The 27,457-nt window shown below is 37.4% G+C and overlaps 3 protein-coding genes across 10 annotated transcripts; 1 reads left to right on the forward strand and 2 right to left on the reverse strand.

Annotated features, from left to right (window-relative positions):
• Positions 1-62: 62 nt before the first annotated feature.
• Positions 63-6,594, forward strand: LOC112572481. Of its 2 annotated transcripts, none has more exons than XM_025252185.1 (9): positions 63-300; positions 948-1,022; positions 1,673-1,915; positions 2,644-2,838; positions 3,109-3,207; positions 3,348-3,473; positions 4,580-4,691; positions 5,081-5,208; positions 5,517-6,594. In XM_025252185.1, exons 1-9 carry the CDS (start codon positions 219-221, stop codon positions 5,681-5,683), a joined length of 1,227 nt encoding a protein of 408 aa, XP_025107970.1. In that variant the 5' UTR covers positions 63-218; the 3' UTR covers positions 5,684-6,594. The 2 variants fall into 2 exon arrangements, with proteins under 2 accessions (XP_025107970.1, XP_025107969.1); XM_025252184.1 differs by having other exon boundaries at positions 5,514-5,736.
• Positions 6,595-6,907: 313 nt separating this feature from the next.
• LOC112572484 lies at positions 6,908-14,337 on the reverse strand. Of its 5 annotated transcripts, XR_003101006.1 has the most exons (7): positions 14,167-14,337; positions 12,517-12,600; positions 12,030-12,278; positions 10,982-11,173; positions 8,301-8,433; positions 7,936-8,019; positions 6,908-7,076 (listed from the first exon to the last, which is right to left on the reverse strand). XR_003101006.1 is itself a non-coding variant. In XM_025252188.1 (6 exons), the coding sequence occupies exons 1-6, from the start codon at positions 14,261-14,263 to the stop codon at positions 7,051-7,053; spliced, it is 732 nt and encodes a 243-aa protein (XP_025107973.1). In that variant the 5' UTR covers positions 14,264-14,337; the 3' UTR covers positions 6,908-7,050. The 5 variants fall into 5 exon arrangements, 1 of the variants encoding a protein (XP_025107973.1); XR_003101008.1 differs by lacking the exon at positions 8,301-8,433 and having other exon boundaries at positions 7,936-8,072; XR_003101005.1 differs by having other exon boundaries at positions 7,936-8,433.
• Positions 14,338-16,930: 2,593 nt separating this feature from the next.
• Positions 16,931-27,045, reverse strand: LOC112572585. 3 transcript variants are annotated; one of them, XM_025252326.1, is made up of 12 exons: positions 26,889-27,045; positions 26,048-26,131; positions 25,516-25,764; positions 25,224-25,415; positions 24,800-24,883; positions 24,267-24,515; positions 23,506-23,589; positions 22,973-23,221; positions 21,827-22,324; positions 21,154-21,665; positions 18,525-18,676; positions 16,931-18,063 (listed from the first exon to the last, which is right to left on the reverse strand). In XM_025252326.1, the coding sequence occupies exons 1-9, from the start codon at positions 26,977-26,979 to the stop codon at positions 22,104-22,106; spliced, it is 1,503 nt and encodes a 500-aa protein (XP_025108111.1). In that variant the 5' UTR covers positions 26,980-27,045; the 3' UTR covers positions 16,931-18,063; positions 18,525-18,676; positions 21,154-21,665; positions 21,827-22,103. The 3 variants fall into 3 exon arrangements, with proteins under 3 accessions (XP_025108111.1, XP_025108110.1, XP_025108112.1); XM_025252325.1 differs by having other exon boundaries at positions 21,154-22,324; XM_025252327.1 differs by lacking the exon at positions 25,516-25,764 and having other exon boundaries at positions 21,154-22,324.
• Positions 27,046-27,457: the final 412 nt, after the last annotated feature.

A 27,457-nucleotide genomic window follows, 5' to 3' on the forward strand; every position in this document is an offset into this window, starting at 1 on the left:
ACATGATCGGATTTGTCTTCTCGTCAGGTTCTTTCTTTGACAGTAACGATGTTTGTGAAGCAAGTGATGCATTGTCCACAGCTTTGCTGGAGTCAGTATTATATCAGTTATTATACATCCTGTTTATACTCGCTCTCTATTTAGACAGTGTCTCAGACCCCAGCGCCATCTATAGTCTTGGACAACGCCAAAGGCTGTTGTTGCAGTGAAGCCTCCAGATGGAGGGACTCAGCAACTGTCACTGGGGACAATGGCTCTGGATTCCACTGCTCTTTAGCTGCGTGTCTACGGAGGTGACAGGTAATTGTTTAGTCTTGGATCTTGATAAATGTCTGTGACATTTCTTAATAACTGGTCTGCATGTCTGGGAGTATGTAAATCGTATAACAATTGCCGTTTAATAAAACAAAATTATTTATACACACTACTTTGGATAATATTTCTTTTCTATCTCTCTCTCCTTCTCTACTTCTCTATTTCTGCCTCTTAGGACGACCTGATGCCATGTACACAAAACGTTGGTGCAAGAGGCTGTTTTTATTACGACTACAGTTGCTATAATTGTTTTCTTTTTATATTTTCCCTTCCTCCTTTTTCATTTACTCCTCCTTCTTCTTAATCTCTATAGTATGATCCCTTTCCTCCTCTTTCTACTTTGTTCTTTATATTTCTCCTATTTCTCCTTGTATTTATATTCTTTTTTTATTTCTCTTCATCGTCCACTTTCTCCTTTTCTGTTCCCTCTTCATGTTTCTCTTTCTCCCACTTGTTCCTCTTCTGAAGTTTCTTCTCTATCTCTTCTTTATTTAATTTTCGTCATTTTACTTCTTTTCACCCTCGTACATTTATTCCCTACCTTCCTTTTTTTTCTTCGTCTTACACTACTTTATAGATCACGACAAAATGGTTCTTCTGTGCTTTAACACGTTCATGCGTTTCCCTTTTAGGACCGGTCTGTGCCTGCAAGAATTATGGTTCTTGTGATTTCAAAATGCAAGATGGCTTCCAGTTCTTTAGAAAAAGTAAGAATTATTTTAGTAACTTTCAAATTCTCTCCGTGTATTTGCAGTTAGTCACAGAAAGTCGTATAATTTTTGATTTCTTTACATCTTAATTTTGGTTCCTTTATATAATACCTAATAATTAAGTCTGTTAACGGATTACTGAGGAATTAAATTTGTATTCGTTACTAGGCAAGGATCAATGCAATATGTCCCCAGATCTGGTTAATTAGTTTCCTTTCATTACAAACATCATCATGTACAGAAAGAGGTCAACGGCACAGGAATGCATACGCGTACGTTAACGTTACGAAGGGCTCAGCCAATGGTAAAGCTGGAGCCATGTGATCATTAGGTTTTTTTATTTTGACTTTTTTCAGTGCATGGTGATGCCTGTATTGATGTATCTCGAGATCAGAAGTAAGTTTAGGGTTCATGAGAGCTTGGGTGATATGTTTATTAGGCTTACATGTTTACAGCGTGACGTCACTAGTTACATTTCTTTCAGCGCGTGGTGATGTTTGTAGGCGTGCATCTCGAGAACGGAAGTAGGGAATTCGTCCAGATTGTGAGAAAAAGCAATTTTTCACTGAGTTTTTTTAAAGTCATTAGAATCAAATTTTGCGCCATACTACTCCACGAAAAACGAATTATTCTTTTGGTGCTTGCAGGGAATGTGGCTCTAGGCATGCCAGCAACCATGAGTTCCTCATATGAAAGTGAAGGGAGGTCTGGTCCGGCCTGTCTCGCTGTGAACGGTAAAAGAAACACCACCTTCATACGTATTAACGAAAACACACCAAATCCTAGCTGTATCCACACTGGTAAAGATGACCGGAACCCCTACTGGGAGGTCGACCTGGGTGAGCCGTATCCTGTAGCCAGCATCACCATCTACTGGATAGACAGATTTTGTCAGTATCTTTGTGGTTTCTGTCTATTTTTGTGACCATAATCATCTTGCATTCTCTCTGTCCCTTTCTCTATGAGAAATAGCTCGCACGTGTTTGTGTGTCTGTCAGTGAAAGCTCATTTCACTTTATGCACTTGTGTGTATGATCTTTGGATGCATGCGCCTGTCGTGTCTTAACAGTTTCAGACACTTTAAGCTCTGAATTCAATGCTGAGATTGACGCTGATAACAGTTTAAACCCTTGTTGATGAGTCCTCTATCACACTTCGTTTCCTTCCTTTCATATTGAGATTAAAAACCTTCCGTCGATTAAGTATTCATAGTCACACCCAACTGATGCTTCAAAAATTATAGTTCCGCAAGTCTTGAAGATGATTCCTAAGTTCAAAATATTGCTTTTATTAACTTTTGTGACTTTTATTTAAGTATTGCTTTCAAAAAAGTAATAATGAGAATATAATATTTACAAAATCTGCAGAATGGTCTCTAATTAAAAATATCTCTCTATGACAAACACCGGACTTATTTAGTTGGAGCTCTGTGACATATAAATGTGTGTTTACAAATATTCGACACACCTATTAGTGTAATAACGGAAAATTTCCTATTAAACAGAACTGGAATGATTAGAACCCCTTCCTGAAAAAGATGAAAAACACTAGGGAGTAGATTCTAAAGCGATGTCGAAGTATACTTGTACTAAGACACTTTTTACTTTTATTGTTTAAGATTTTGAACGCGGTGACAAAGTCACTGTGACTGTGGACACACAGCTCTGCCACACATTCCAAAACCCACTGTCCAACCCGTCCACAGTTACCTGTGGTGGTACATCACTGACTGGACAAACCGTGAGGCTGTCTAAACGTGATGTGAGCTCAGATGACCACTACTTTCTCACTGTGTGCGAAGTTGAGGTCTGGGGTAAGAAGAAAATACATTAGACAAAGCTTCTAGTGCTAGTAGTGTTCTTACCATCCCCACCAGGACCTTATTTTGATTGAACATTTTAATATCTACTATTTACTTTCTTTAAATATAATAAAGAATTTATTTTTATTACTTGAACAAAAATATCCCGCCAGTATTCACACTATATTCACATTTATTATATTGATTTTCAAATTGTTATAGAAAAGTGCATGACATGAATAGCTTTATTATTTTCTTGATTTTAACTAATTATGCCCATAGTCTGCTTGCCCGGATTTTTCGGACCTGACTGTGAGAGAGCCTGTCCACTGTGTAAGAACAAGGAGACGTGTAGTCCTATCGATGGAGCATGTCCACAGGGTGAGTGAGAATTAGCCTCTTAAAATGTTTACAAAAAAATTGGAGTCAACACAAAGCCAAAGAGCGGAAGATGATTCCGGGAGTTTGATGGACCATGTTAAGGTAAACTATTATTTTAAATCAGGTTATGTTCACAACAGGTAGTTCTAAAGGTGAAAGTTCCCAGGACTGTGGACGGTGTAAGGGAGGTAAATCATGCAACGCGACTACCGGCGATTGTGAAGAGAGATGTGAACATGGAAGGAAGCTTCCTTTCTGCAACGAGAGTGAGTCTCGTGTTTCACAAACTGATTCCTTTAGTAAAAAAGGAAAACACTTATTCTATTTTAATTTCGATTAAACAGTGAATGTTTTATATAACGATCTTGTCAAAACTTTATTAGGGTTTCAGAAAATCTGAAATAACAAAAAATAAAAAATAAATAAAATAAAAAATTAAAATAATAAATTAATAATAAATAAAAATAATAATAAAAAATCAATAAACTTTTTGAGATCAACCAAAAGAAGTAAAATATTTCCGGAAAATTTGGTGCTTAAATTTGGCATGCACTGCTTAAAGAAATCCAGTTTTCTTATGCAGCACAAAATTGTAGTGTGGATGATAAGCATTTTGAATTTAAATGTACTAAAAAAGGGAAAAAATCTTTCTGAGGCCTCTGGATTTTCTTCAATACATAGAACTTAAAATATAAAAGTGTGAGGGGCAGTCTTGAAAATATTTTATAGTAGAGAATGATTTCAGGTTATTGTTTCTAAGTGTCCCTTACACTTTTATTTATTTTTATTTTTTTTATTAAGGAAACGTCCAAAATGTCAGTGAAAAATTATTTTAATTTTTTAATACATTACCGGGTGTGTTTTTAGAATTATAATTTTAGTCTTTTTTTAAATTTTGTTATAGTTTTCTTTTTGTTTACTTTGTGATTTTATTCCCTCCTTAGATGTTAGTCTAGGGGAGGTAACAATGTTTTACTAGTCCTCGAGAAGCAGTTACCTATCTCCCCTAGTTCGGACCATAACTTATACAAAATAAATAATATATTTATAATTTTACTACTCGTGAACTGCTAAAAATAATTTAATATTCCTTTAACGCCAGCAATGAATATCTGGTTAAAACTTCAAATGTTAAGTGGGTAATAAAATTGATCACAAAATTCCAGCCAGACACAAAGATATAAATTAAAGTGTGGGAAAAGAGTAATAGCCTCATCAAGCGTGATAATCAAGGAATCAAAATGAAACAGGTGACACGAGGAACACAAGCTTTGGGAGGTTCAGTCGATTTTTTCATTTGTTAGCTTGACAAAGATTAGTTGTAATATTTATGTAAATAAACATGCCTATTGTCCGTCTTTGCTTCATGCAGCGGGAGAAACATTTTCACCTTTGAACCCTGACATGACACAGTTGGCTCTTCCAATCGCAGCCTCTATTGTGGTCGGCTCTTTTGTCATAGGAATCAGCATAGGGATCGCTCTGTGAGTTTTTCCCTCTTTTTTGCTTAACGCATCGATATTTTGTGACAATGGAACAGAAAAACCTTTATGGACTTTTGATACCCACCTTTCGCAGTTTGATATCTACATAGACTATTTTGGGTAAAAATTTATGTAAAGTAGCCTGAAAACTATTTGTGTAGTACAGTGGCAGGGATGATGATGATGATGATGATGATGATGATGATGATGATGATGATAGTAGTTGTAGTACAACGACGACGATGATGATACAATGTACTATAACACTTTGTAGGCAAGAATTTTGTTCGCATGTTTAAAGTAACTGTCGGTTTTATAATGTATAAGTTGGGTGTTCGTTTTTTAGAGCTCGCCCCTAACTGTAACACACGTAAGCACTGCTTGTGTAGATATTTGAGACGCCGTAAAGACCAGCACCATGAACCTGATGCCAGAGAACAAAGCGTGGCTGTAATGGTTACAGAGGTCAGAGGTGACACCTTGCAACATTCGTCAGCTCCTGCTGCTCAAACATCAGGTATTTATATGTAATATAAATAATGTCAAACCACCCGTCTAAGTATTTACTTCGTTGTTTACGAAAGTGAAAACCAAGATTTGAAACCAGCTTGGTAAGTACCCAGCAAGTCAGATTGACCATGTTTTTAGAAATTAGTCTAAATGTCCACATGAAATATTTCACTAAGAAAAAAGGGCAAGAATGAATCAAACTTTAAGTCTTACTGCGTTTTGTTAAATAACCGACAACAGTGAAAATATTGTATAACAGTAATGAATCAATTTTGATTATCGGTAATACTAAACTTATTCGTTTGTGTCCAGCAGGAGAGGGGAGGTATCCTCCATCTTGTAAAGGGTTTGAAGAAAGTAATATCGTGGGTCAGAGCAAGGTCCACATTCCAAAGAAGACAGGAAATGGTTACAAGCCTTTTCCCGTACGGAAAAAGATAGCTTCCGACCCAGACGACATCTATGAGAACGAAGAATACTAGGAAATGGTTTAATCTGTTTATTTGCTTCTGAAATAGACGAAAAAAACAGCAAACATTTCGTTGATCTACTGCGGGTGTTGCACACCTACCCGCATCTCTGAGACGAGATGTGGACAAAACATCCACGACCCTCACTGTTGGTGCCTGGAGCCTTTTCTTGTTATTGTAGATACATGTACATACGCATTCTGTAAACACAGCCTTACTCTGCTGAATGTTTCACGATGTCACAATATTTAATATAGTTTAAAATGTGTTTTACACCATTTTTTACGAATTTTGTACACAAAAAACTTCCACTGCTGTGTAGTGTACACATTGACTTCTTATAATGTGCACATAAGTAATATTTTTCTATTTTTCGAGATATACATACGTTTTTACATGCTGGTTAATCGAAGCAAAAATTAAGCTAGAGAGAAGTTTAAACTAACTGATTAGAAAACTGTGATTAGAAAAATAATTATTTCATCTCCATTATACAACTTCATACAATGTCCTATGTATCCAGTCCCAGAGACAAGTATGGTGTAAGACAGAGCATGTTTATCATTAACAAATCAATCAGCTTAAGATGTACTATCAAAAGAATGAAAATTAACTTCATATGAGAGAAGACTTTTCAAGAATCTTACATAGTGTATACTTGTACTCTATAATAACTTGTGGCTGCCACAGTCTACAGCAACTAAGCTGCTTTTCTGTGTAAATGTGAAGCCACTGTGCAGTTCTGTGTTCACACATTCACAGGTTTTGAAAGCAGATGCTTTTCAGTCGATCACCGTGTACCAGAACTGTCCAAATATTAATTTCTTGAGGCACACATTTATTGCTATATAATTCTGTTCTTGTGCAAATATGGTAATTAATTATACAGGATCCCGAGCAGTTAATTTTTTATTGCGTGAAATCCAAAACTTCCCAAAAAGAAATGATCGGTATTTGTCTTATGTTTAGAAAAATCATTTACGATTATGCATTGTTTTGGCAGAAAATACAAACTTAATACTAAAACATAGACAATGCAGACTTATATATATATATCTTGCTTCTCATGGCTGACTCATAAAATATGTCAAACAATATATCATTAGTGATTTATTAACAGTGTGTAATATGTCTCCAAACCCAATCATTAATTAAATGGATGAAAGTTGATTACACAGAAGTAACACCAGAGTATTGATGGCAGCATAAAGACAAAGTTACATGGTCTTGTTACAGGCAGGTCCAAGAAAGAATAAAATGCACTTGATTTACTGTTTTCTAAAGCTTGCCAAAAGATTTTCTGGCTTCATAATGACCGGACTTCAGAAAGCAAACATTGTATGGTTGGTCCATTCAGCAGACAATTCTGTCACATCTCCTCAGGTTGAGCATCTAGCATCGGATGCTGAAATAAACATATGATTGTATGCAGCAACACTCGGGATAGCTTTGCTATAATAACCAAGTGTGAAATATACCACACAAATTAAAAATACCTGTTTCTTTTTAAAAAAATGACAATCTCTCACGAAGCACAAATGAAAGTGTATATTCCATATACTGTGTTAGCAAAAAAAAAAAAAAAAAACAAAACAAAACCAAAGGGAGGCAAGTGTACATGTGGCAGGCATTTAACAAGTTGTGTCTAATTAGTTGCTGATTGTAAGACAGTCTCACAGAGAACTATCTTTAATACATACTAGCAGAGATAAAGGTTAAAATCGTTGTATTCTAGATTACAAATGTAGGGACACATTCGTGTCGATGCCACTAGGGAATAGGGAACCTTTTAGGATTTTCTACTTGTACACCTTTATTAGAGCTGAGTTATCGAAGTCGATAAAGTCAAATATTTAGAAACTGCTGGACAGCAATAACTGTCAATGGTAGTAACGAAGTGGGCCAATTAGCTCCCTTATTCATCAGTCTGTAAAATTAATTAACCCGGCTAATATGTGTTTTACTTGTCAATTTATTTCAAAGTTTACTCTGTTTTGTGGGAATAAGATTTCCTATGGCCTGACTCATGTAAATGTAGCCCTATTATATTAAATCATATTAGTCTTAGGTTTATGATGGTACTAGCAGTATAAGAAAGAAAAATATTACATGAAGAGAAAGTGAAACAACATACATTATACTTGAATATGTTAATTTCTCATTTGGACTAACAAAGTACAATGAAGAATTTCTTGAAGAACTGTTTACATAATCAAAGAGTGGCAGGACTTTCATCAGGACTTTAAACACAAAAATGGAAATACCTGACTTGATATGTTTCCCCATGACTACTTCCAGGTTTTGGAGCTGCTTGAGCTGCCGAAGGTTGAAAGTTTCACGACTGAACTCTGTCAACAGACCTTCATCGGCTACAGTATTGTATTAGAATCCTCCTGGTGGTCTTAAAAGCATCCCCCCGCCAAATACACGCACACAAACACACACACACACACACACACACACACACACACACACACACACACACACACACACACACACACACACACACACAGACACACACACACACCATTCATTTAAAAAGAGCTGTTACATATGCGGCATGATAAGAAAGAAACTTCCAAGACCCTGCAAATTTGTGATCATCAACCTTAACAACAGAATGACAAACTTTTTCTTGTCGGAGGGAGGGTTTTTTCCAAGATTTATTTCGTCTACGGTGTTCTGATGTCGACCTCATTCTGTTTTAGAGCGTGTACTCCTGGGCGTTTTCGCTAAATTTGGAATTGAGACTGCTCCATAATCTGTGGCGAAATCAAGTAAATAAAAGAGTAGAAAGAAAATGAAATGCACAAATGATTCTTAAAATTAATGTCTTGCACTGGGGATAACCATTTATGACAGAACTCGCATGTCACTATGCTGATTCACGACAGAGCCTGTCAACATGGAACCTGCAAATACAGAAGATAAACATCAAACGACAGGAATTCAGGGTAAACACAAAGTTTCCTTACTTGACACACACCTAAGTGGGGGGGGGGGGGGGAACCCCACTCTTCACATCATGATGCATGTCAGCACCATAAAATTAAAATTACCTACATGAGCATCCGTTAATAGCTTACGGAGTCAGGTCACGTGATGCGACAAGTCTCTCGGTTGACTGAGGTGCTACACCCAAGAACCAAACGCCGGCAGCGTAGCGTGATTTCGTCTTAATAAAAGTACAGTTATTTTTTGATGAAGAAAAATACTACAATGAGTTAATACGTACTTAATAGGAAATTAACTAAAATTAAAAATAAGAAATTAAATACTAATATTAATTTACTGTAATTTAAAAAGCCGTCCCTTTCTCACTCTCATATATACATATAATGATGTATATCTTGCAATTAAATTAATGACCAAATCGAATGCAAATCACGCTGTGCTCAAAAGACTCTATCCATATCATAATTTCAAGCGTTAGCTTGAACTCAAAATCGCAAGAAAGAAATATAGTAAACAAAAGCCGCGGCGTCTTCGGAATACGCGAGTCGCGGCGGAAGTATTCGCAGTGACGTCAGCTTGGTGAAAAAGCCAATCGCGTTGACACCGTAAAACGGCCGATAAACGAGCTCCGAAAGCGCAAGTGCAGGACACATTCTTGTGCTGTTACCAACTGTAGATGAACTTTTCTTTCCTTCCCATATAACGACGAGATATTTGTAGGAAACTAATGATCCAAGCAATAATCTCTGTTGCAGCTAAACATATAATGATTGAAAAACATGTAGGACTCGAAGAAATCATTAAGACAGAAAAATGTAAAAACTACTACATCAAACAGAGAGCAGACAGACCCAGGTGTTCAAATCCACCAGAACATCACCAAAACTAAACAAAACAGGGTCATATAGCAGAAGGCTGTGCGTGAAAGAAGATATTCTTCTGTCAATTGTGTATGATTGAAGTAGCAGTAAAACCAACGATCATATAAGCAAACGGTTGTAGTCATTTATCAGTCAGTTTACTCCCCCTGTCTATCTATACCTTATGCAAACTTATTTCTAACAGGCTGTATGCTTACCCCAAACTTCCACTTCGCACACGTTAAGAACATAGAAATGAGTTGTCCTGTTGTCGTGTTTAGACAACCTAACGGTTTGTCCAGTTAGCGGTGTCCCACACGTGATATTTGACGGATTCGGTTAACGAACAAAAATTTCGGTAAAAGTTTGTCTCGGATAGCGAACAAAATTTCGGATAACGAACAGCCACGTGAACAACACGTGACCGACCAGCATGTCATCATTCGCGCTCGAGACACAGTTATGATCGGTCGTTCCTTATCTGTGCGCATCCTTCTTATTTAGTGATTTGTGTGCTTTATTTTAGTAAGATAATCCTCAATCATGGCTCCAAAGAAGATTAAGAGCAATTAATAGTAGTGAGGTAATGACAAGGAAGCGGCCAACAAAAGAATTGAAAAAGGAAATGATTTCAAAGTATGAAGGTGGCATGTGTCTGTCAGATATGTGATGTCGTATTACTGAAGAGTTTTACAAAAAAAGCAGAAGGAACAGACACTGGACAAGATTTTTGCTTTAACCTCAAAGCTACAGAAAAGGAAGTCACCCCCGATTTTATAATGTCACGTGTTCATGGAGGGGGAATCAAAGCAGTAATTCCACCCATCCTCACCACACCTGCTTCCATCCACGCCGTCAAAACGGCAAGTTTTCTGATGTTTAAATGCTTTCGTTAATGTTTTTATATTTAACTTTATTTAAACTGCATTATAACTGTTCTCATTAAAACAAATACCTATATAGCCTGTAACTTTCAAATATTAGCGAGTCAACAGGGGCTGGGAACCAATTAAATCTATTTCCTTTATTTCTTATGGAAAAAATTGTTTCGGATAACGAACATTTCGGATAACGAACAGCTTTCCAGAACGGATTAAGTTCGTTAACCGAGGTTCCACTGTACATGGCCCTGACATGTACAGTTTAAAACTGAAACCCAAAAGCCTTGTTATGTTTGATTATACCTCATAGAGTATATTTATATATACTCCATGCAAACCTTTCTCTAAGTCTTCCCTTTTGTATTTTTTTGGACATGAAGAGGGACAAAGAAAAAAAAAAGAAAGAAAAATAGAACGATAGAAAAAGAAGGGAAAGAAAATCTGTTCTTCTTGTATTCTTAATATGGTAAATATTTGAGGTCATTGTTTCTATTAATAATACGGAATGATTAAAAGCATCTACATGTATTCTATGGTTACATTATTTAAATTAAAATGAGGAGCCCATCAATTAATTCAACCAATCTTGTGTTAGAGAGAAACGTTTTTCTTACCCGTCACTTCAACTTCACACAAAGTGAGATAGTAGTTATTTCTAGTCGTGTAGTCAGTTTTTGACAACCTAACGACCTGTCCAGAAAGTCTCTGATAACAGGTTATTGTTGAGGGATTAGAAAGTGGATGTTCGAAGATGTAACACAGCTCTCCATCAACGGTTACTTTGACGTCAACATTGCGTTGAAATTCTGAAAAAATGACATGGACCGTGCATTGAGCCTTGAGGAGTAGTCGGGAAGCAAAAGCAAGTCGTTGTCCATAAGAAGAATTGGGAAATCATGGACAAACGTTTTGTCTACAAAGCGACCAGTTCGTGCCGACAATGTTTTGTTTTCTCATACTTAACAAATCTTTTCCAATGTCATTAAACTATGGTACAAGAAATAAACCGTCTTCTGGACGCTATTGGATAGATGCTGATGACATTAACCCTGATAAAGGACGCAATATTTTGAGTCTTCCTGGACACCACCTTATTTTTCTTAAAAAATATAATCTAGGAATGTCTAAATATGTTGGAAATACAGACAATGGTATCAGCTTATCCTGCATTTAAAACAGTTATTTTTCTAACATCTTCTGTTTTATACATTTCTAGCATTCTTTGAACAATGTGGATATTCTCTTTCTTGTCTGTCACCTGACAAAGATACATAAACTGTAGTTCATAACCCTAGAATTCTTCATATTTATTAATAAAAATACATACAGTTCATATGTTTCAGCAGTATCAAAATTTTATGATATCTTGATGCAAGTGTAGTTAACATAGGGTGATCGTGTAGGTATAGAGGAAGGTAGATCATATATTGTCAGTTGTCAACTAACACTAATGTGAAAATTTGTATCTAGATAATGACCTACACATGTGTCCCAGCCCTCCCCACCACACAGACCTACAGATGTGTCCTGATCTACCCACCACACTGAAAAAAGAGAAAAAACCCAAAGAGCTCTAGATATACAGAATACCAAGGAAAAAAAGCTAAATGTGAAAGAACTTCAACACAAAAGATGTGACAACGACCAAAGAAAGATTAGTACCTGAATCTCTCCAGTAGACGGTGATGCTTGCTATATTATACAGGTCACACAGGTCAACCTCCCAGTAGGGTTCACGGTCGTCTTCTGCAGTGTGCATACAGCTAGGATTGTGAGGAAAATCGTTACAAGGTGCGAATCCTGTGTTTCTGTCACCATTTACAGCCAGACAAGCGGGACCAGAGACCGCATTAAACCGTGTACTGTTGAACAATGAACTCGCTCTTGCCGGTTTGCCTAGCGCTACATTTCCTGCACAAACAAAAGAAATACAACATACTCTACTCCCTAAACAATGATAAACAAGAGCGAGTGGTTCAAATACATCTGGTAGATACAATTCGTCGATCTTAATCTTGCAATGATCTGTTTTCATGCAATGTGCAGTCTAACTACAAAAGTAAGAAGCAATTTTTGTTAAGGATTCGATTAAAATGCTTATTGATTTGACAACTTGTAAAAAATAAGAAAGCGAGAAGCTAAAACATACGTGTATTGTAGAGATTGTCTCGAGAATCGTTTCTCTGATAGCCGCAAGATCCTTGTACAGGACCCTGACATGTACAGTTCGAACCTGAAACCAAATGCGTTGTTTTTGGTTGATATGATTGTTGCCTGCAAGCTTACTCCATTGTCATTTCCTTTCTCATTATTTTAGTCTTACATCGGATGCTTTCTTTAGTGAAGTCCCCGTTACCGCCAGGTAATTCGACTGGTAAAAATTTTACCACGTCACAAGAATATTAAACAGGATGTTGAATATTTATTCGGACATCTGTATTTAAGCACTCAGCCATCCGCTTTTTATAGCATGTGTTACGTTTTCAGTAACGTTAGTAAACGGACACAAAAATTTAACTGCTTGTTATCTCTCTCTCCACTTCAAAGCTGCACCGACTCGCCATCTACAACCAACAGATAAAGCTGACTCCCATGTGTTTCCTTGTCATCCGCCAGACAAATCCTGTATTTTTCGTCCTCTAACCCAAACTTCCAGATGTTAACCACCAACTCCATGACACAACGCGTCTGGCGTCAATACCTAATTTCGTAACATAATGACGTCAATACCTAATTTCGTAGCATAATGACGTCAATACTTAATTTCGTAACAGCATGTATAAATTTATAACAGTCCAGCGATGTTATGTTTAGGTTAAAAAAGCTGTTAGGACAGGGTAGGGACTAGTAATAAGGTAAATTCACCTTGTCAAGAATTTAACAAACGTTTACTGCAGTCTATGGGAAGGTGGTATAAGGGTTCATTTACTCCTCCGCATAAGAGCGATTGTGAAAGTGAAAGTGAAAGTTGCTGTAGTTATGGATGTGCTTGTCTTTTGTTTATGTTTATCTCGGTTGTGAATTCCCCTGCGAAGCCTTTCTAACCTAAAAATATAAATATTGAAGAAAAAACGTTTTTGTACTGCGAAGTACTTTGTGGATTCGAATGTTTGATGAGTGTGGACATTAAGAGAGAGAGAGAGACAAAGTTTGTTTCCTTGGAAGTAATGAATTTTGTCGGGAAATAACAATTGTTAGTTTTGTTAGTTTTCTTGGTGTGACATGGATGGCTCATTCTGCGCGATTAAAATACACAAATATCCCTAAAAAAATCCTAGTTATTAGTCAACATATAATACTCTATAAGTAGCTGGTTAAACCAGTTTAAATAAACTACCATAATGAGGAAGCCGAGCCAAAAGATATACCTAATACTAGTTACCATGCCAGAACAAAATATATTATCTGTAGCTGGGCTTTTTTATTGTTCTCTTCTCCCTTTGAAAGACGCACAGCTTCATTCCTGTATCTTTGGGGACCGCAATCGCATGCTCTGAAAGCGCCATACTGTCAAGACCACTCATCCGGAAACCTACTAAATAACGAAGCTTAGTGTAGGTGGATATCTAAGAAAATTAGTAACCAATAAAACTTCAACTAAAAGGCACAGAGACACAGCAAACCACATCGCCACTGAGCGCAACAATGGAGGAGAAAATCCTTTCTCAAATTAACCCGAGAAAGTGGCTTCGTCTCACAGTTATTTAATTTGAATCACATTATCAGCAATATGTAAATAGTATTATTAAAAAGCATGATAATATTCATTCTACCTTCAAAAAGGACAGCCTACCCTTACCTGTTACAGCAACAGACGCAGAAGTCAATAGCAGAGCAAGCCAGAGCCAGAGCCAGAGCCGCTCTCCCTGACAATGACCGCCGTCCTGTGGATCCATGAGTCGATGGCAGAGTCCAGATGGGCCTTGGCAAGACTGAAAGTGTATCTTGGATGCGAGGTGCCTAAAACCAGAGCAGCACTTAAGAGCAGGATGTATAATAATTTGCCCTTATAAGGCACGGCACTATTTGTTCTTTTAAGGTCATGCTGATGTGGCGCTGTGTCATGTGACCTGATAGGAGCAAACCGATTGGAAGGAATAAGGAATAAGGAATAAGGGTTGAGTGACAACCGGAAGAACAGACTTTGAGACAGGATGTCGGCCATTTTCTGATCGCATCTTTCATATGTGTCCTGAAAGCAGGGTTGAAAGGAAGCGCATTAATCAAATCAGTTCACTCAAGGAAGGCTTGCGCTACGGCTGTTGCAAATTTTTTTATCCAACAAGCACAATATTCAACATCTACATGACATTTAACACAAATGTATTAATCAAAGACATTCATTAAAGCATATTCATTCAGTACAGAAGGAGAAACAAGAGTAGACATGAAGGTAGGGACGAAAGAACTGGAGAAAGAGTGAAGGAAAGATAAAACTAATGAAGACATTCATAGCTTTCAATATTTGTACTTACATTAATTGTCGATTATTTATTGATGGTTTCCACATGAATTCCAACAGGTCTAATTTATTGCTTGACATAATACCTTTCTGTGTTGTATCTATATTTCACAATCTTCAAAAAGACATCAGTAGAAGGTGTATTGTTTTTCCCTTTGCATACATAAATATCATGTTTTGCTAGCATGATGATTAGGTCTAACGCTTTGTCAGAATCCTTACTCTTCCTGTCACTGAAACAGCAACACATGGACACAACATTTTGTGAAGCAAAACAATGGAACTCTCTCCCTTTCCATATCCGCCACCTGCCCACTATTGAATCCTTTAAATGTGCACACTAAACACACATCTTCCGTAAACATTACTCCTAATAACCTTTCCCATAATGCTAGTCCTCTTTATCATCTTTCCTTTTGCAGTATCATGCTACTCTCAGATCTCATACTTATTTTTCAGTTGCTCTTTGTGTTTTCTATATTTCCTTTTATTCTTCGTATAGTACGGTTGTTTATTCTGTTATAGTTCATATGTTGTTTGTTTGCTTGCTTTCCTGTCCCTGGTATACTGTCCTTGTCTCGTTCTTGTTCTCAGACGCTGAACATGCTCCTTAGGAGTGTGAGTATGAGCTTCAAACATTTTGCATTTATTATTATTATTATTATTGCTCCTGATATTAATGTCTGAGTTGAAAACATGTGATCCCTGTATGTTCATTACTTGCAATGAGATCCACAAAGTCAAGGCGCATTAAGGACAGGCGAATCACTCTTAGCTTGAACAAGAGACATTCGAACATATAAAAGCAAGATTTATATACAGCATATTTATATAGCACATATGTATACAGAATATATTTGTATAACACATACAGTACTTATATAGCACACATTCACACTCGTAAGGAGCGAGCTCCTGGCGCTACAGAAAAGGAATGGATAGCATACGAAGGAGGGGAGATATAAACAGCAGAGGTGATGATTAAAACAAGACAAGTACAGAAAACACAAAGAGGAACCAAGGAACAGGAACTGATAGTATCGTGATTCCGCAAAAGGAAGACAAGTAAGGAAGTAGCAATAAGTGGAAAAAGCAAGTGTGTATGAAAAAAGACTTGTATTGTATGGACTGTGTTCAGAGTAATGTTTAAAGGAAAATGCTTTTCTCGGTGCACATTTAAAGTATTTTATAATGGGTAGGTGGCAGATATGGAAGCAGGCAGAGAGAGAGAGTTCTCTTTTTTTTTACTGCACAGTAATTTAAACCACTGTGATCATATGATGTTGTTCTGAGGATAGGAATAGTTAGGATATAGTCATGAGAGGTAGTTTTCTGGCTGAGCCAAAAAGGAAGAAAAGCTCACAGAAATATGGCAGATGCCTGCAAAGAAATTAAAATATAGCATGGATAGTTTGTATTGGATACGAGAACCGAGGGGCAGCCAGTCTAGAAAACGTAGGAGAGGGGTGACATGGTCCCGTGGATGGAGCAAGTAGCAAATATCCGCTAAATCAAAGCTCTACCCTCACCAAGAGTAAATGGTAATTGGATTCGGCTGTAATATGCTTTGGACAATAAGTCCGAACTATATAAACTCACGCATGATGAGAAGAGGTATCACCAATACCACAAAGGTTCGGTCGCCGCCATGTTGAATAAGGACTGCTCATCTCTTTGATACACTGCCTGGAGGGGAGAGCCAAATATTTGCTACTGGAGCAAGCAAGACAGCCAGCAAGCTAGTTAGCAAGACAACACTCACACTCCAAAGGTAAACATCTCTTAGTACGTGGACAGTCCACAAACTACATCAATGCGGAACGCAAAAATATGCAACAAAATATGTCCAGGACTTGTAACAGGACATGTGGTAGGACATGTGGGAGAACACGTGACAAGGTGTGTCAAACGTTGATGTCTTGCTGCCGCATGTGAAGTTTTCCTGCAGGTATCCTCCATCACCTTAAATAAGAGAAATATAGTTACACCTGTTTTCTGCGGCACAAACAGCCGCTCAGGTACAGACAGGGTCAGTAACTCGTGATGGACATACATGACCAGACTTAGAAAATTAACGGGGAATGAGGAAAAAGTCAATTTATAAATTTCCACCAATACACTTTTATTAGCAGCGCGGTGAGAGATAGCAGCCTCTAGTAAACAATGTAAGGGAAGGTACCAGGAATTATCTGTCTAAATTACACGTTTATCTCCCTTACATCATGCCTTTCGAAGTACACAGACGTTGTACACATTAACTCTAAGCACAACAACTTCAAGGAAGGTGTTTCACCATCAATCGCAGCATTATGTGTGCGAGTACTGCCAGCTGAAAATTACTTTAATTTAAATTATTTTAATGATTTGATGAGGTTGTCGTATTTAATCACAGGGGTACATGTTCCCAACAGAGTGTTTCCATTGCTATTTGTGTATTAAAATATTACAATAACTGTAGAATGAGTATGTTACAATGATTACAATGATTGCAATGATTATAAGATTACCAGCCAGACTTAGCGACAGATAAACTTTTAAAGGTGTATCAAACTTTGAATTTCTCTTCCGCCTGTGAACCCTACCTGCTGACATCCATCTTAAATAAGAGCGATACGTGTACACCTGTTTTATGCGGCACAAACAGTCAGTCAAGAACAAGCAAGGTAAATACTATTGTGATGTACATCCATCTGGATGGACAAGTCACCTCATAACCAGACATAAAAAGTATTTGAAAAGGTGAAAAAGGCTAAATTCCTTATTAGCAATAGTGTTGATAGTTCAACGATCACTAGAGAACAAGGTATGGGACTGTAGTAGTAATCATCAGTCAAAATTACTTGTTATTAAAAACATAAAACTGGATAATTTTATGCAATATAATTATGTAAAGCATGTGACATATTTTTCAAGTCGGTCATTTGGGCTTTTCCGCTAATACATCCCAGTGCCGAATCAACCAGGCGATTTACATCGATGATAATTTTCTGATGTAGAGAATGAGTTGAACAGATTATATCATCTCTTCGCACTCTTCATCGTCAGAAGAGCTCGCTTTGGGGACGGTGACGACCTTGTGCTGAGACCAGCGAATGGGAAAAGGTTTGTAAATATTTTTCTTCTTCTTTGGGATCAGGACCTCCAGGCTCGGACTCATCCTGGCGTTGACGTATTCTCGAGACTCGCCATCAAGATGAGGGCGTCGCTCACCTCCTGCTGCAATCATAGCGGATCCTGTGCAGAGAAAACAATTACTATTTTTTGATATTGGTGTTTCCAGAACTATAAGAAACTAATGAATTAAAAACTTTTAAAGGACTTTTGAGACGAAAATGAGTTCTAAATATTTTCAGGAACCTGACCTTAAGGGTTTATCTCGTTATCATAGATGTCTGCAAACATCACTAGACTGAATCAGGTCAACAACAGAAATGTTTACACAAGCTTGCTGTTACCTTGTGAAGTTGGAGAAAAACATTTGTATATCAACTATTAGTGTATATAGTAACGTGTCTCTCCTACACCCTTCTCTCTCACATACATACACACACACCTTTTTCAGGTAAAAGCAAGCAACTGTGTATGGATGGTGAGTATATCTATCTATTGTACCTTCTCTTGTGCACTTATAGAAAAAAATCTAACCCCTGTCCAAAAATTTACCAGTGACTAACTTAGTTGCTTGAAACACTTACCTGAACTTTGAGCAGCGCCAGGTGGCGAAGCCTGAGTTGACTCCCAGACCTCTGTCATGCTGACGTCACCACTTTGTGGGCTTACGTGACGTCCACGTTGCGTAGCTTGAACACGTGTCAGCCTCCTGCAAGCTCCCGGGTGCCGGAAACACCTAAAAGAGAATTGAGGGGGACACACGTATGAGAAACTTTAATGGGAATGTAAACAGAAAGTAAACAGTAAATTTTACTTACAGCTACATGGGGATGAACCAAGTTTTTACATCAATAAATATGTATCAAATCATTACATTCTATTTTTAGTGGTAAAATTGTCTTTATCAGCAGTCAGTTGTAAATATAAAATAAAAATACAATGCTGGAAGTTAACCATCCACCAAATAACAAAATTACAAGAGTTCATCTTAACAAACGCGCGCGTCAAACGTATGTATACTTTATAATGCACCTGGAAAAATTAGCTCCCCTTAGTGACAGACAATCAACAATAACACAAGGTAGACCATGAACGTAGATCTCCTGGACCGATGGCAGACGATTTTTTTCACTTAACTGCTAGAACGAGGCGATCGTGTGCTCAGAACTTCCGGTTAAGCCTACCATGGTTTAGCGAAGGACTACAATGGCTATGTCAGCAAAATCTGCAAGAGTAACAACAATAAAGAAACGCACAAAAGGCGGTTGATACTGCTGCTGGTAGAATGTAACTGCAAGTATCAAATCGTTCGGTGTAAGTTTTTTTCCGCTTCCGCGAGCAGGAATATCGACAGATCAAGACAAGTGGCGAGCGGCTCTCATTTATGCTACAGGTCACGAACGTGTCTATTAGTTCGTTATCAGACACAAGTTTCAATTTACTGACAGCCAAGATTTGTTCAAGGCACTTGGAAGAAGAATGTATTAAAAAAGGTACTGATCTTATTTACCTCTTACTCGTCTTTGTCCTGTTCATGCTATAGTTCGCGACTATAAGGCGACAATTTTCACATAGCCAAGGATATGCCCATTAAAAAAAAAAAATCAAATTTTGTTATTAATAATCGTGTCATTCATTACATTACTTGAGAAGTGTATTGATTAAATATTCTTCTTACTGTTTTTAAAAACTCGCTGTATATGAATACGCCTAGATCAACATTAGTGCTTTCAGTTCACACACAGAGATGATTTAAGATGTTTCTTATGCTGAAAACCAGTATTAGAGGTTTTAAATAAAAAAACGAAAATATCTAAATTTATATAAAATTTATATAAAAGCGAGAGACCGAGGTGAAGCATATAAGCAAACACTTCATGATTCTAGATCTAGAAGTTTAAATGCGATTCATATTATTTATTATTTCATACAAAAGATTTCCGACTAGTGAAGCAAATACTTTTGTGTTCTAAACAGATACGAGTTTGGTTAAAAATGCAAACAAGCAATACACTTACGGTAATTATATTGTTGATATCAAACGTCTCATTAAATTCCATTTTCGCGCTGCTCTTCCGGAAGTACGATTTTAATCTGGTTCGCCGAGACTGACCGCGGATCACTTCGCAAGAGGCCGACAGTGAGTCTCGGCGTACAGACATCAGTCCACCTATCTACGTCCATGGGAGAACTTTTCAGCCTTTAAAGGGAAGTAATCAATGGAGGAACAAGTCCTAAAGGTTCCAGTGTAGCCTCCCTTATGTATTTATTCATTTACGCACAGGGTTACAAATTAAGACACTACACTGGTTACCGCAGTGTCTTAATTTGTAACCCCGGGCTGTGGGTGAGGGGCCCATTACTAGAAGCCATTTCCCCTCAGCCGGCTGAGGGAGCATGGCGATTGTGATAAAGTTTTACAGAGACTTTTTAGCAACTAAAAATGTGAGAGGAATAAGCTTAAATTTTCTTAATTGTTAGACACACAGTCAAAGGTACAGTAAAGTATGTGGCTGTTAGTACCACCCAGAATGAGGAGCATTTCAAGATTTTCCAGGTCAACATCTCCATTAACAACGTGCATAGTGTCACGTGAGTGACATATTTCTGTAGCTACTGGTAAGTATGATCTTAACGAGTCACTAAGTGCCAAGGATGGCACCATGTCTACATTTACAGACTATTTCAGTTCTTGGTATTTATTATAATTATTCAGTATTTATTATCAGTCGATCTCGTGTCAGAGTCAAAGGCTCTCGACTGCTCTGGTCTGTTGGAGGTAAACATTTCCTTTCCTCTCTGGAACAAAGATCCTGTTCTGACTCTGACTCATGTTGACGTCGTCTGAAGACAAACACCCCCTCAGTAGTACTGTGGTCAATTAGTAAATATATTGAGTATTCTTTAATATTCAAATATTTTCATAAACAGTTATTTTTTTAATAAACTTTAAAGTCAGTTAGTCAAGTTAAAGACGGACGTACAGTTAATATGCTCCTACGTGCACATAAACTTAACAAATAAAGTTTCTGCAAAACCGTCAATCTTGGACTTAATAAATAATATTTAGCACTTACATTCATATTAGATTGGGGGAATTTTTGGCTGCAGACCACTAGATCATATATTTTAAAAAATTATTCTTCTTAATCAAAGCTTGTAAGACTGCCTGTGCATTAAAGTATTTAGTTTAAAAAGAATAAATGAAAATACCTAGTGATATTCCTCCTGTCATTTTCACTGTGCTTCACGGACAGCGTTCATGTCGAGTATTTGCAAACCATAGTGAGACTCCCGCGAATCGTAGAAAGGGAGCTTAATCCAGTTCGACACCTGACGTTTGATACGTTGCGGGATTTACCTCCCTTCGGACATCAAAGTTGGACGAAACGTGTTCTCACTAATGTTAAATTCTTTTTGCATATGATGAACAGGCAACATTTAGAATGTTGTTATTTCTCTCACCTATAGCTGTGCCTTTATAATTAAAAAAAAAAAATCCTCATAGCATTTAATTGCCATAAAATCTTCGTTTAAAAGTAAAAATAAGATGTGGCTCCATAATCGTGGCTCCACTCTATATCACCTGCACTGGCAAAATTATCACCACCTTCATCTTCGTCTGATAATTCACTGGTGGTAGCACAGACATTAGCTGCTGAGTATTCTTCTTCAAGAAACTCTTCTACTTTCTCCAGGGTAATATACTTTCTTCGTACGTTTCACTGAAAAGATAAATAAGTCTTATTTAAGTTCAAGGAACTGTATGCACTTCATTATCTAAAAATCCAATTTATAGGAGGGTGGATAATGAAGTGATGTTGCGTTTTTGTTCGTGTTATAGGAATAAAATTGAGAAATAGGATCATGTGGATAGTTTACTTACATGGCATCAGTACCTTTGTCTCTGCAGACAAGCACAACGCTTGCAGACTTGCCGTCACTTGTAGCGAACGTCACAAGTTCAAAACGCAACTTGTCGCACACGTTACATGCCACACGGCAAACTCATCAACAGCACTACAACAGCTCAGAATTCTCTTTGAATGCGCAGTGATTGCTTCGGTAGATCAGATAGAGGTCTGTGTATACTTGTCTTTTCGATAGAAAAAGGCAAGTAACGAGTAACATTGAAATATGTACACAGCCAACTGATTCAATGATTAGTTTGTGAGAGAAGCTGTTTTCTTACCCATCACTTCTACTTCACACAAAGTTAGATAATAGTCATCTGTAGTCATGTAGTCAGTCTTTGAAAACCTAACGGTCTTTCCAGAAAGTCTCTGATAACAGGTTATTGTTGACGGATTAGAAACTATATAATCGAAGATGTAACACAGCTTTCCATCAACGGTTACTTTGACGACAGAATTGCGTTGAAAATCTGAAAAAAATGACAGGAAACGTGATTTGTGCCTAGAGCAGTAGTCGTGAAGCAAGGGCAAGTCATTGACCAGAAGTAAAATTACAAATTCAAGTACAAACATTTTCTCGAAAACCGCTACACACAATGCCGATATTTTTTTTCTTATTTTAGACCAGCGAATCTTTCTCAGTGTCATAGAACTATGGTCCTAGGAGTAAAGCGACATCTGGATGCTGTTTGATAACTACACTACTAGGGACGCAAAATTTTGAGTCTTTCTGGGCACCACCTTATCTTTCTTAAAAATATAATCGGGGAATATCTGAATATCTTGCAAACATAGAAAATACCATCAGTTTATTCTTGACTTAAAACAGTTTGTTTTCTTAAACCTTCTGCTCTTTACTGACTGGAAAAAAAAATGAGAGAAAGACGGAAAAGAGTATAGACAAAATAGGTGAGACAAAGCTAAAAAAGACAGACTTACAGATGTTTCTATCAACACCCCCCATCATCACACAAACTTATAGATGTGTCCTAATCTACCCACCACACTGAAAATGATAGAAAAGGAAAATGATATATATATATAGAATGCCAAGGACAAAAAGATGTGAAACAATTTCTACACAAAAGATGTGACAACGACCAAAGAAAGATTAGTACTTGAATCTCTCCAGTAGACGGTGATGTTTGCTATACTATACAGGTCACACAGGTCAACCTCCCAGTACGGTTCACGGTCGTCGTCTGCAGTGTGTATACAGCTGGAATTGTTAGGGAACTGATTACAAGGTCTGAATTCTGTGTTTCTGTCACCATTTACAGCCAGACAAGCAGGACCAGAGACCTCCTTGTACAATTCATTGTTCAGCAAGGAACTTACTTTTGTCGGTTTGCATAACGCTACATTTTCTGCACAAACAAAACGAAATACAAAATACTCTACTACCTTAGCAATGATGATTAAGAAAGACCGGTTTAAATATACAAAGTAGATACACGTCTTTGATGTCAAGTAAATTTGATACGATCTGTCTTTATATTATGTTCATTTAATTGGCTACAACAGTATGAAATTGTTGTAATAGAATAATGAAAAGTTAATAAGGTCTAAAGTTTAGTAAAAGATTATATTAAAATACTATTATTGATTTGACAACTTTTAAAAACCAAGAAAGCGAGAAGCTGAGACATACGTGTGTTGAAAAGACTGGCTCGAAAATCGTCTCTACGATGGTAGCAAGATCCATGTACAGGATCCTGACATGTACAGTTTGAACCTGAAACCCAAATGCCTTGTTAAAATGACCACCTTCGCGCCCCCCTTGTAAGCATGTCCCCATCCCCAGGGTGCACGCCCCACAGGTTGAGAACCGCTGTCTTAGACTATCTAAATATGTTGGAAATACAGATAATGGTATCAGCTTATCCTTCATTTCAAACAGTTATATTTCTTACATCTTTTCTTTTCACACATTTCTAGTATTCTTTGAACAATTTGAGTATTCTCTTGTCTGTCCCCTGACAAAGAGACCTATACTGAAGTTCCTAACCCTAGAATTCTTCATATTTATTTTTAAAAAGACATACAGTTCATATGTTTCAGAAGTATCGAAGTATCGTGTAGGTATAGATGAAGCTAGATCATATATTGTCAGTTATTAACTATCACTAATGTGAAAATTTGTTTCTAGATAATGATTTGAATAAGTGAAGAAAGGCACCGGAATCGAGTACGAACACAACAGGTGAGTTAAAGCTACAGAAACACGGACCTACAAATGTGTTCCAGCCCTCCCCACCACACAGACCTACAGATGTGTACTGATCTACCCACCACACTGACAAAGAGAGAAAAAACCCCAAAAGACTCTAGATATATAGAATGCCAAGAACAAAAAGGTGTGAAAGAATTTTCACACAAAAGATGTGACAACGACCAAAGAAAGATTAGTACCTGAATCTCTCCAGTAGACGGTGATGCTTGCTATACTATACAGGTTACACAGGTCAACCTCCCAGTAGGGTTCACGGTCGCCTTCTGCAGTGTGTATACAGCTGGGACTGTTAGGGGACATGTTACAAGAGGTGAATGTTGTGTTTCTGTCACCATTTACAGCCAGACAAGCAGGACCAGAGACCGCCTTCATCTGTGTGCTGTTCAGCAAGGAACTTACTTTTGTCGGTTTGTCTAGCGCTACATTTTCTGCACAAACAAAACGAAATACAAAATACTCTACTACCTTAGCAATGATGATTAAGAAAGACCGGTTTATATATACCAAGTAGATACACGTCTTTGATGTCAGGTAAATTTGATACGATCTGTCTTTATATTATGTTCATTTAATTGGCTACATCAGTATGAAATTGTTGTAATAGAATAATGAAAAGTTAATAAGGTCTAAAGTTTAGTAAAAGATTATATTAAAATACTATTATTGATTTGACAACTTTTAAAAACCAAGAAAGCGAGAAGCTGAGACATACGTGTGTTGGATAGACTGGCTAGAAAATCGTCTTTACGATGGTCGCAAGATCCATGTACATGTCCATGACATGTACAGTTTGAACCTGAAACCCAAATGCCTTGTTATGTTTGATATGTATTTCTTATACCTCATAGAGTATATACGCTACATGCAAAGCTTCTTCTAAGTCTTCTCTTTTTCTTTTGGACATGAGGAGGGACAAGAAAAGAAAGAAAGATAAATAGAACGATAGAAAAAGGACAAGAAAGTCTGTTCTTCTTGTATTCTTAATATGGCAAATATTCGAGGTCATTATTTCTATTATTAATACGGATTAATCAAAAGCATCTACATATATTCTTTAATTACATTATTTAAATTAAAATGATGTACCAATCAATTAATTCAACCAATCTTATGTTAAAGAGAAACTTTTTTCTTACCCGTCACTTCAACTTCACACAAAGTAAGATAGTAGTCATTTATAGTCGTGTAGTCAGTTTTTGACAACCTAACGACCTGTCCAGAAAGTCTCTGATAACAGGTTATTGTTGACGGATTAGAAACTGGATGTGTAAAGATGTAACACAGCTCTCCATCAACCGTAACATTGACGCCAACATTGCGTTGAGATTCTGAAAAAAAGACAAAGACCATGAATGCCAATAACAAAAAGGTAAATGTGAAAAAACTTTAACACAAGAGATGTGACAACGACCAAAGAAAGATTAGTACTTGAATCTCTCCAGTAGACGGTGATGCTTGTTATACTATACAGGTCACACAGGTCAACCTCCCAGTAGGGTTCACGGTCGCCTTCTGCAGTGTGTATACAGCTGGAAGTGTTAGGGAACTGATTACAAGGTCTGAATGTTGTGTTTCTGTCACCATTTACAGCCAGACAAGCTGGACCAGAGACCTCGTTGAAACTTTCATTGTTGAACAAGGAACTCGCTTTTGTCGGTTTGCCTAGAGCTACATTTCCTGCATAAACAAAATGCAATACAAGACGCTCTACTCTTTAAACAACGATAAATAAGAGAGAACGGTTTAAGTACATCTAGTAGATACAATTCGTCGATCTTAAGTAATCTAGCAAAGATCTGTTTTCATAAAATGTGCTGTCTGACTACAAAACTAAAAAGCAGTTTATATATATATATAGTAACAAGATAGTGAGGCTAGATGGTTAGTTATAGATTCGATTAAAATGCTTATTGGTTTGACAACTTTTGAAAAATACAAAAATTGAGGAGCTGAAACATACGTGTATTGTAGAGGTTGTCTCGAGAATCGTGTCTCTGATAGCCGCAAGATCCTTGTACAGGACCCTGACATGTACAGTTCGAACCTGAAACCCAAATGCGTTGTTTTTAGTTTATATGATTGCTGCCAGCAGTTTTGCTCCATTGTCCTTTGTGGACTCGAATGTTTGATGAGTGTGGTCGTTAAGACAGAGAGAAAGTAAGGTTCCTTGGAAGCCGTGAATTTTGTTGGGAAATAACAGCAATTCTTAGTTTTGTTAGTTTTCGTGGCGTGACACGAATGGCTCATTCTCCGCAATAAAAATACACAAATATCCCTAAAAGATCCCAGTAATAAGTCAACATATAATACTCTATAATTAGCTGGTTAAACGAGTTGAAATAAGCTACCATAAAGAGGAAACCGAGCAAAAGATATACCTAATATTAGTTACCAGAACAAATAGAACAAATATATTATCAGTAGCTGTGCTTTTTTATTGCTGTCTTCTCCCTTTGAAAGTGCACAGCTTCATTCCTGTATCTTTGGGGACCTCAATCGCATGCTCTGAACGCGCCATACTGTCATCCGGAAACCGACTAAATAACGAAGCTTAGTGTAGGTCGATATGTAAGAAAATTATTAACCACTAAAATTCCAGCTAAAAGGCACAGAGACACAGCAAACCACATCGCCACTGAGCACAACATCGGAGGAGAAAATCCTTTCTCAAATCAACCAGAGAAAGTGGCTTTGTCTCACAATTATTTAATTGGAATCACATTATCAGTAATCTGTAAATAGTATTATTAAAATGCATTATAATATTTATTCTACCTTCAGAAAGAACAGCATACCCTTACCTGTTACAGCAACAGATGCAGAAGTCAATAGCAGAGCAAGCCAGAGCCAGAGCCGCTCTCCGTGACAATGACCGCCGTCCTGTGGATCCATGAGTCGATGGCAGAGTCCAGATGGGCCTTGGCAAGACTGAAAGTGTATCTTGGATGCGAGGTGCCTACTAACAGAGAAGCTTGTTAGCAGGATGTATAATAATTTGCCCTTATAAGGCACGGCACTATTTGTTCTTTTATGGTCATGCTGATGTGGCGCTGTGTCATGTGACCTGATAGGAGCAAACCGATTGGAAGGAATAAGGAATAAGGGTTGAGTGACAACCGGAAGAACAGACTTTGGGACAGGATGTCAGCGATTTTCTGATCGCATCTTGCAGATGTGTCCTGAGAGCAGGGTTGACAGGAAGCCATTAATAAAATCAGTTCACCCAAAGGAAGGCTTGCGCTACGGCTGTTGCAAATTTTTTTAATCCAACAAGCACAATATTCAACATGTACATGACATTTAACACAAATGTATTAATCAAAGACATTCATTAAAGCATATTCATTCAGTACAGAAGGAGAAACAAGAG

The sequence above is a fragment of the Pomacea canaliculata genome, linkage group LG9, assembly GCF_003073045.1.
Source record: "Pomacea canaliculata isolate SZHN2017 linkage group LG9, ASM307304v1, whole genome shotgun sequence".
NCBI lineage: Eukaryota > Metazoa > Mollusca > Gastropoda > Architaenioglossa > Ampullariidae > Pomacea > Pomacea canaliculata.

Bases quoted from the DNA above. Each gene is read 5' to 3' on its own strand.
- LOC112572481 (XM_025252184.1), top strand. From the start codon at position 219: ATGGAGGGACTCAGCAACTGTCACTGGGGACAATGGCTCTGGATTCCA. The intron at 1,916-2,643 runs GTCAGTATCTTT...TTATTGTTTAAG, and splicing joins CTACTGGATAGACAGATTTT to ATTTTGAACGCGGTGACAAA. The intron at 2,839-3,108 runs GTAAGAAGAAAA...TTATGCCCATAG, and splicing joins GTGCGAAGTTGAGGTCTGGG to TCTGCTTGCCCGGATTTTTC.
- LOC112572484 (XM_025252188.1), bottom strand. From the start codon at position 14,263: ATGGATCCACAGGACGGCGGTCATTGTCAGGGAGAGCGGCTCTGGCTC. The intron at 8,020-10,981 runs GTAAGAAAAACG...GTCTGTTGACAG, and splicing joins GTGTGAAGTTGAAGTGACGG to AGTTCAGTCGTGAAACTTTC. The intron at 7,077-7,935 runs GTATTTCCATTT...TGTTTATTTCAG, and splicing joins GGGGAAACATATCAAGTCAG to CATCCGATGCTAGATGCTCA.
- LOC112572585 (XM_025252326.1), bottom strand. From the start codon at position 26,979: ATGGATCCACAGGACGGCGGTCATTGTCACGGAGAGCGGCTCTGGCTC. The intron at 25,765-26,047 runs GTATGTTTCAGC...TTGTTTATGCAG, and splicing joins AGACAACCTCTACAATACAC to GAAATGTAGCTCTAGGCAAA. The intron at 25,416-25,515 runs GTACTAATCTTT...TCTTTTTTTCAG, and splicing joins CGTCTACTGGAGAGATTCAA to AATCTCAACGCAATGTTGGC.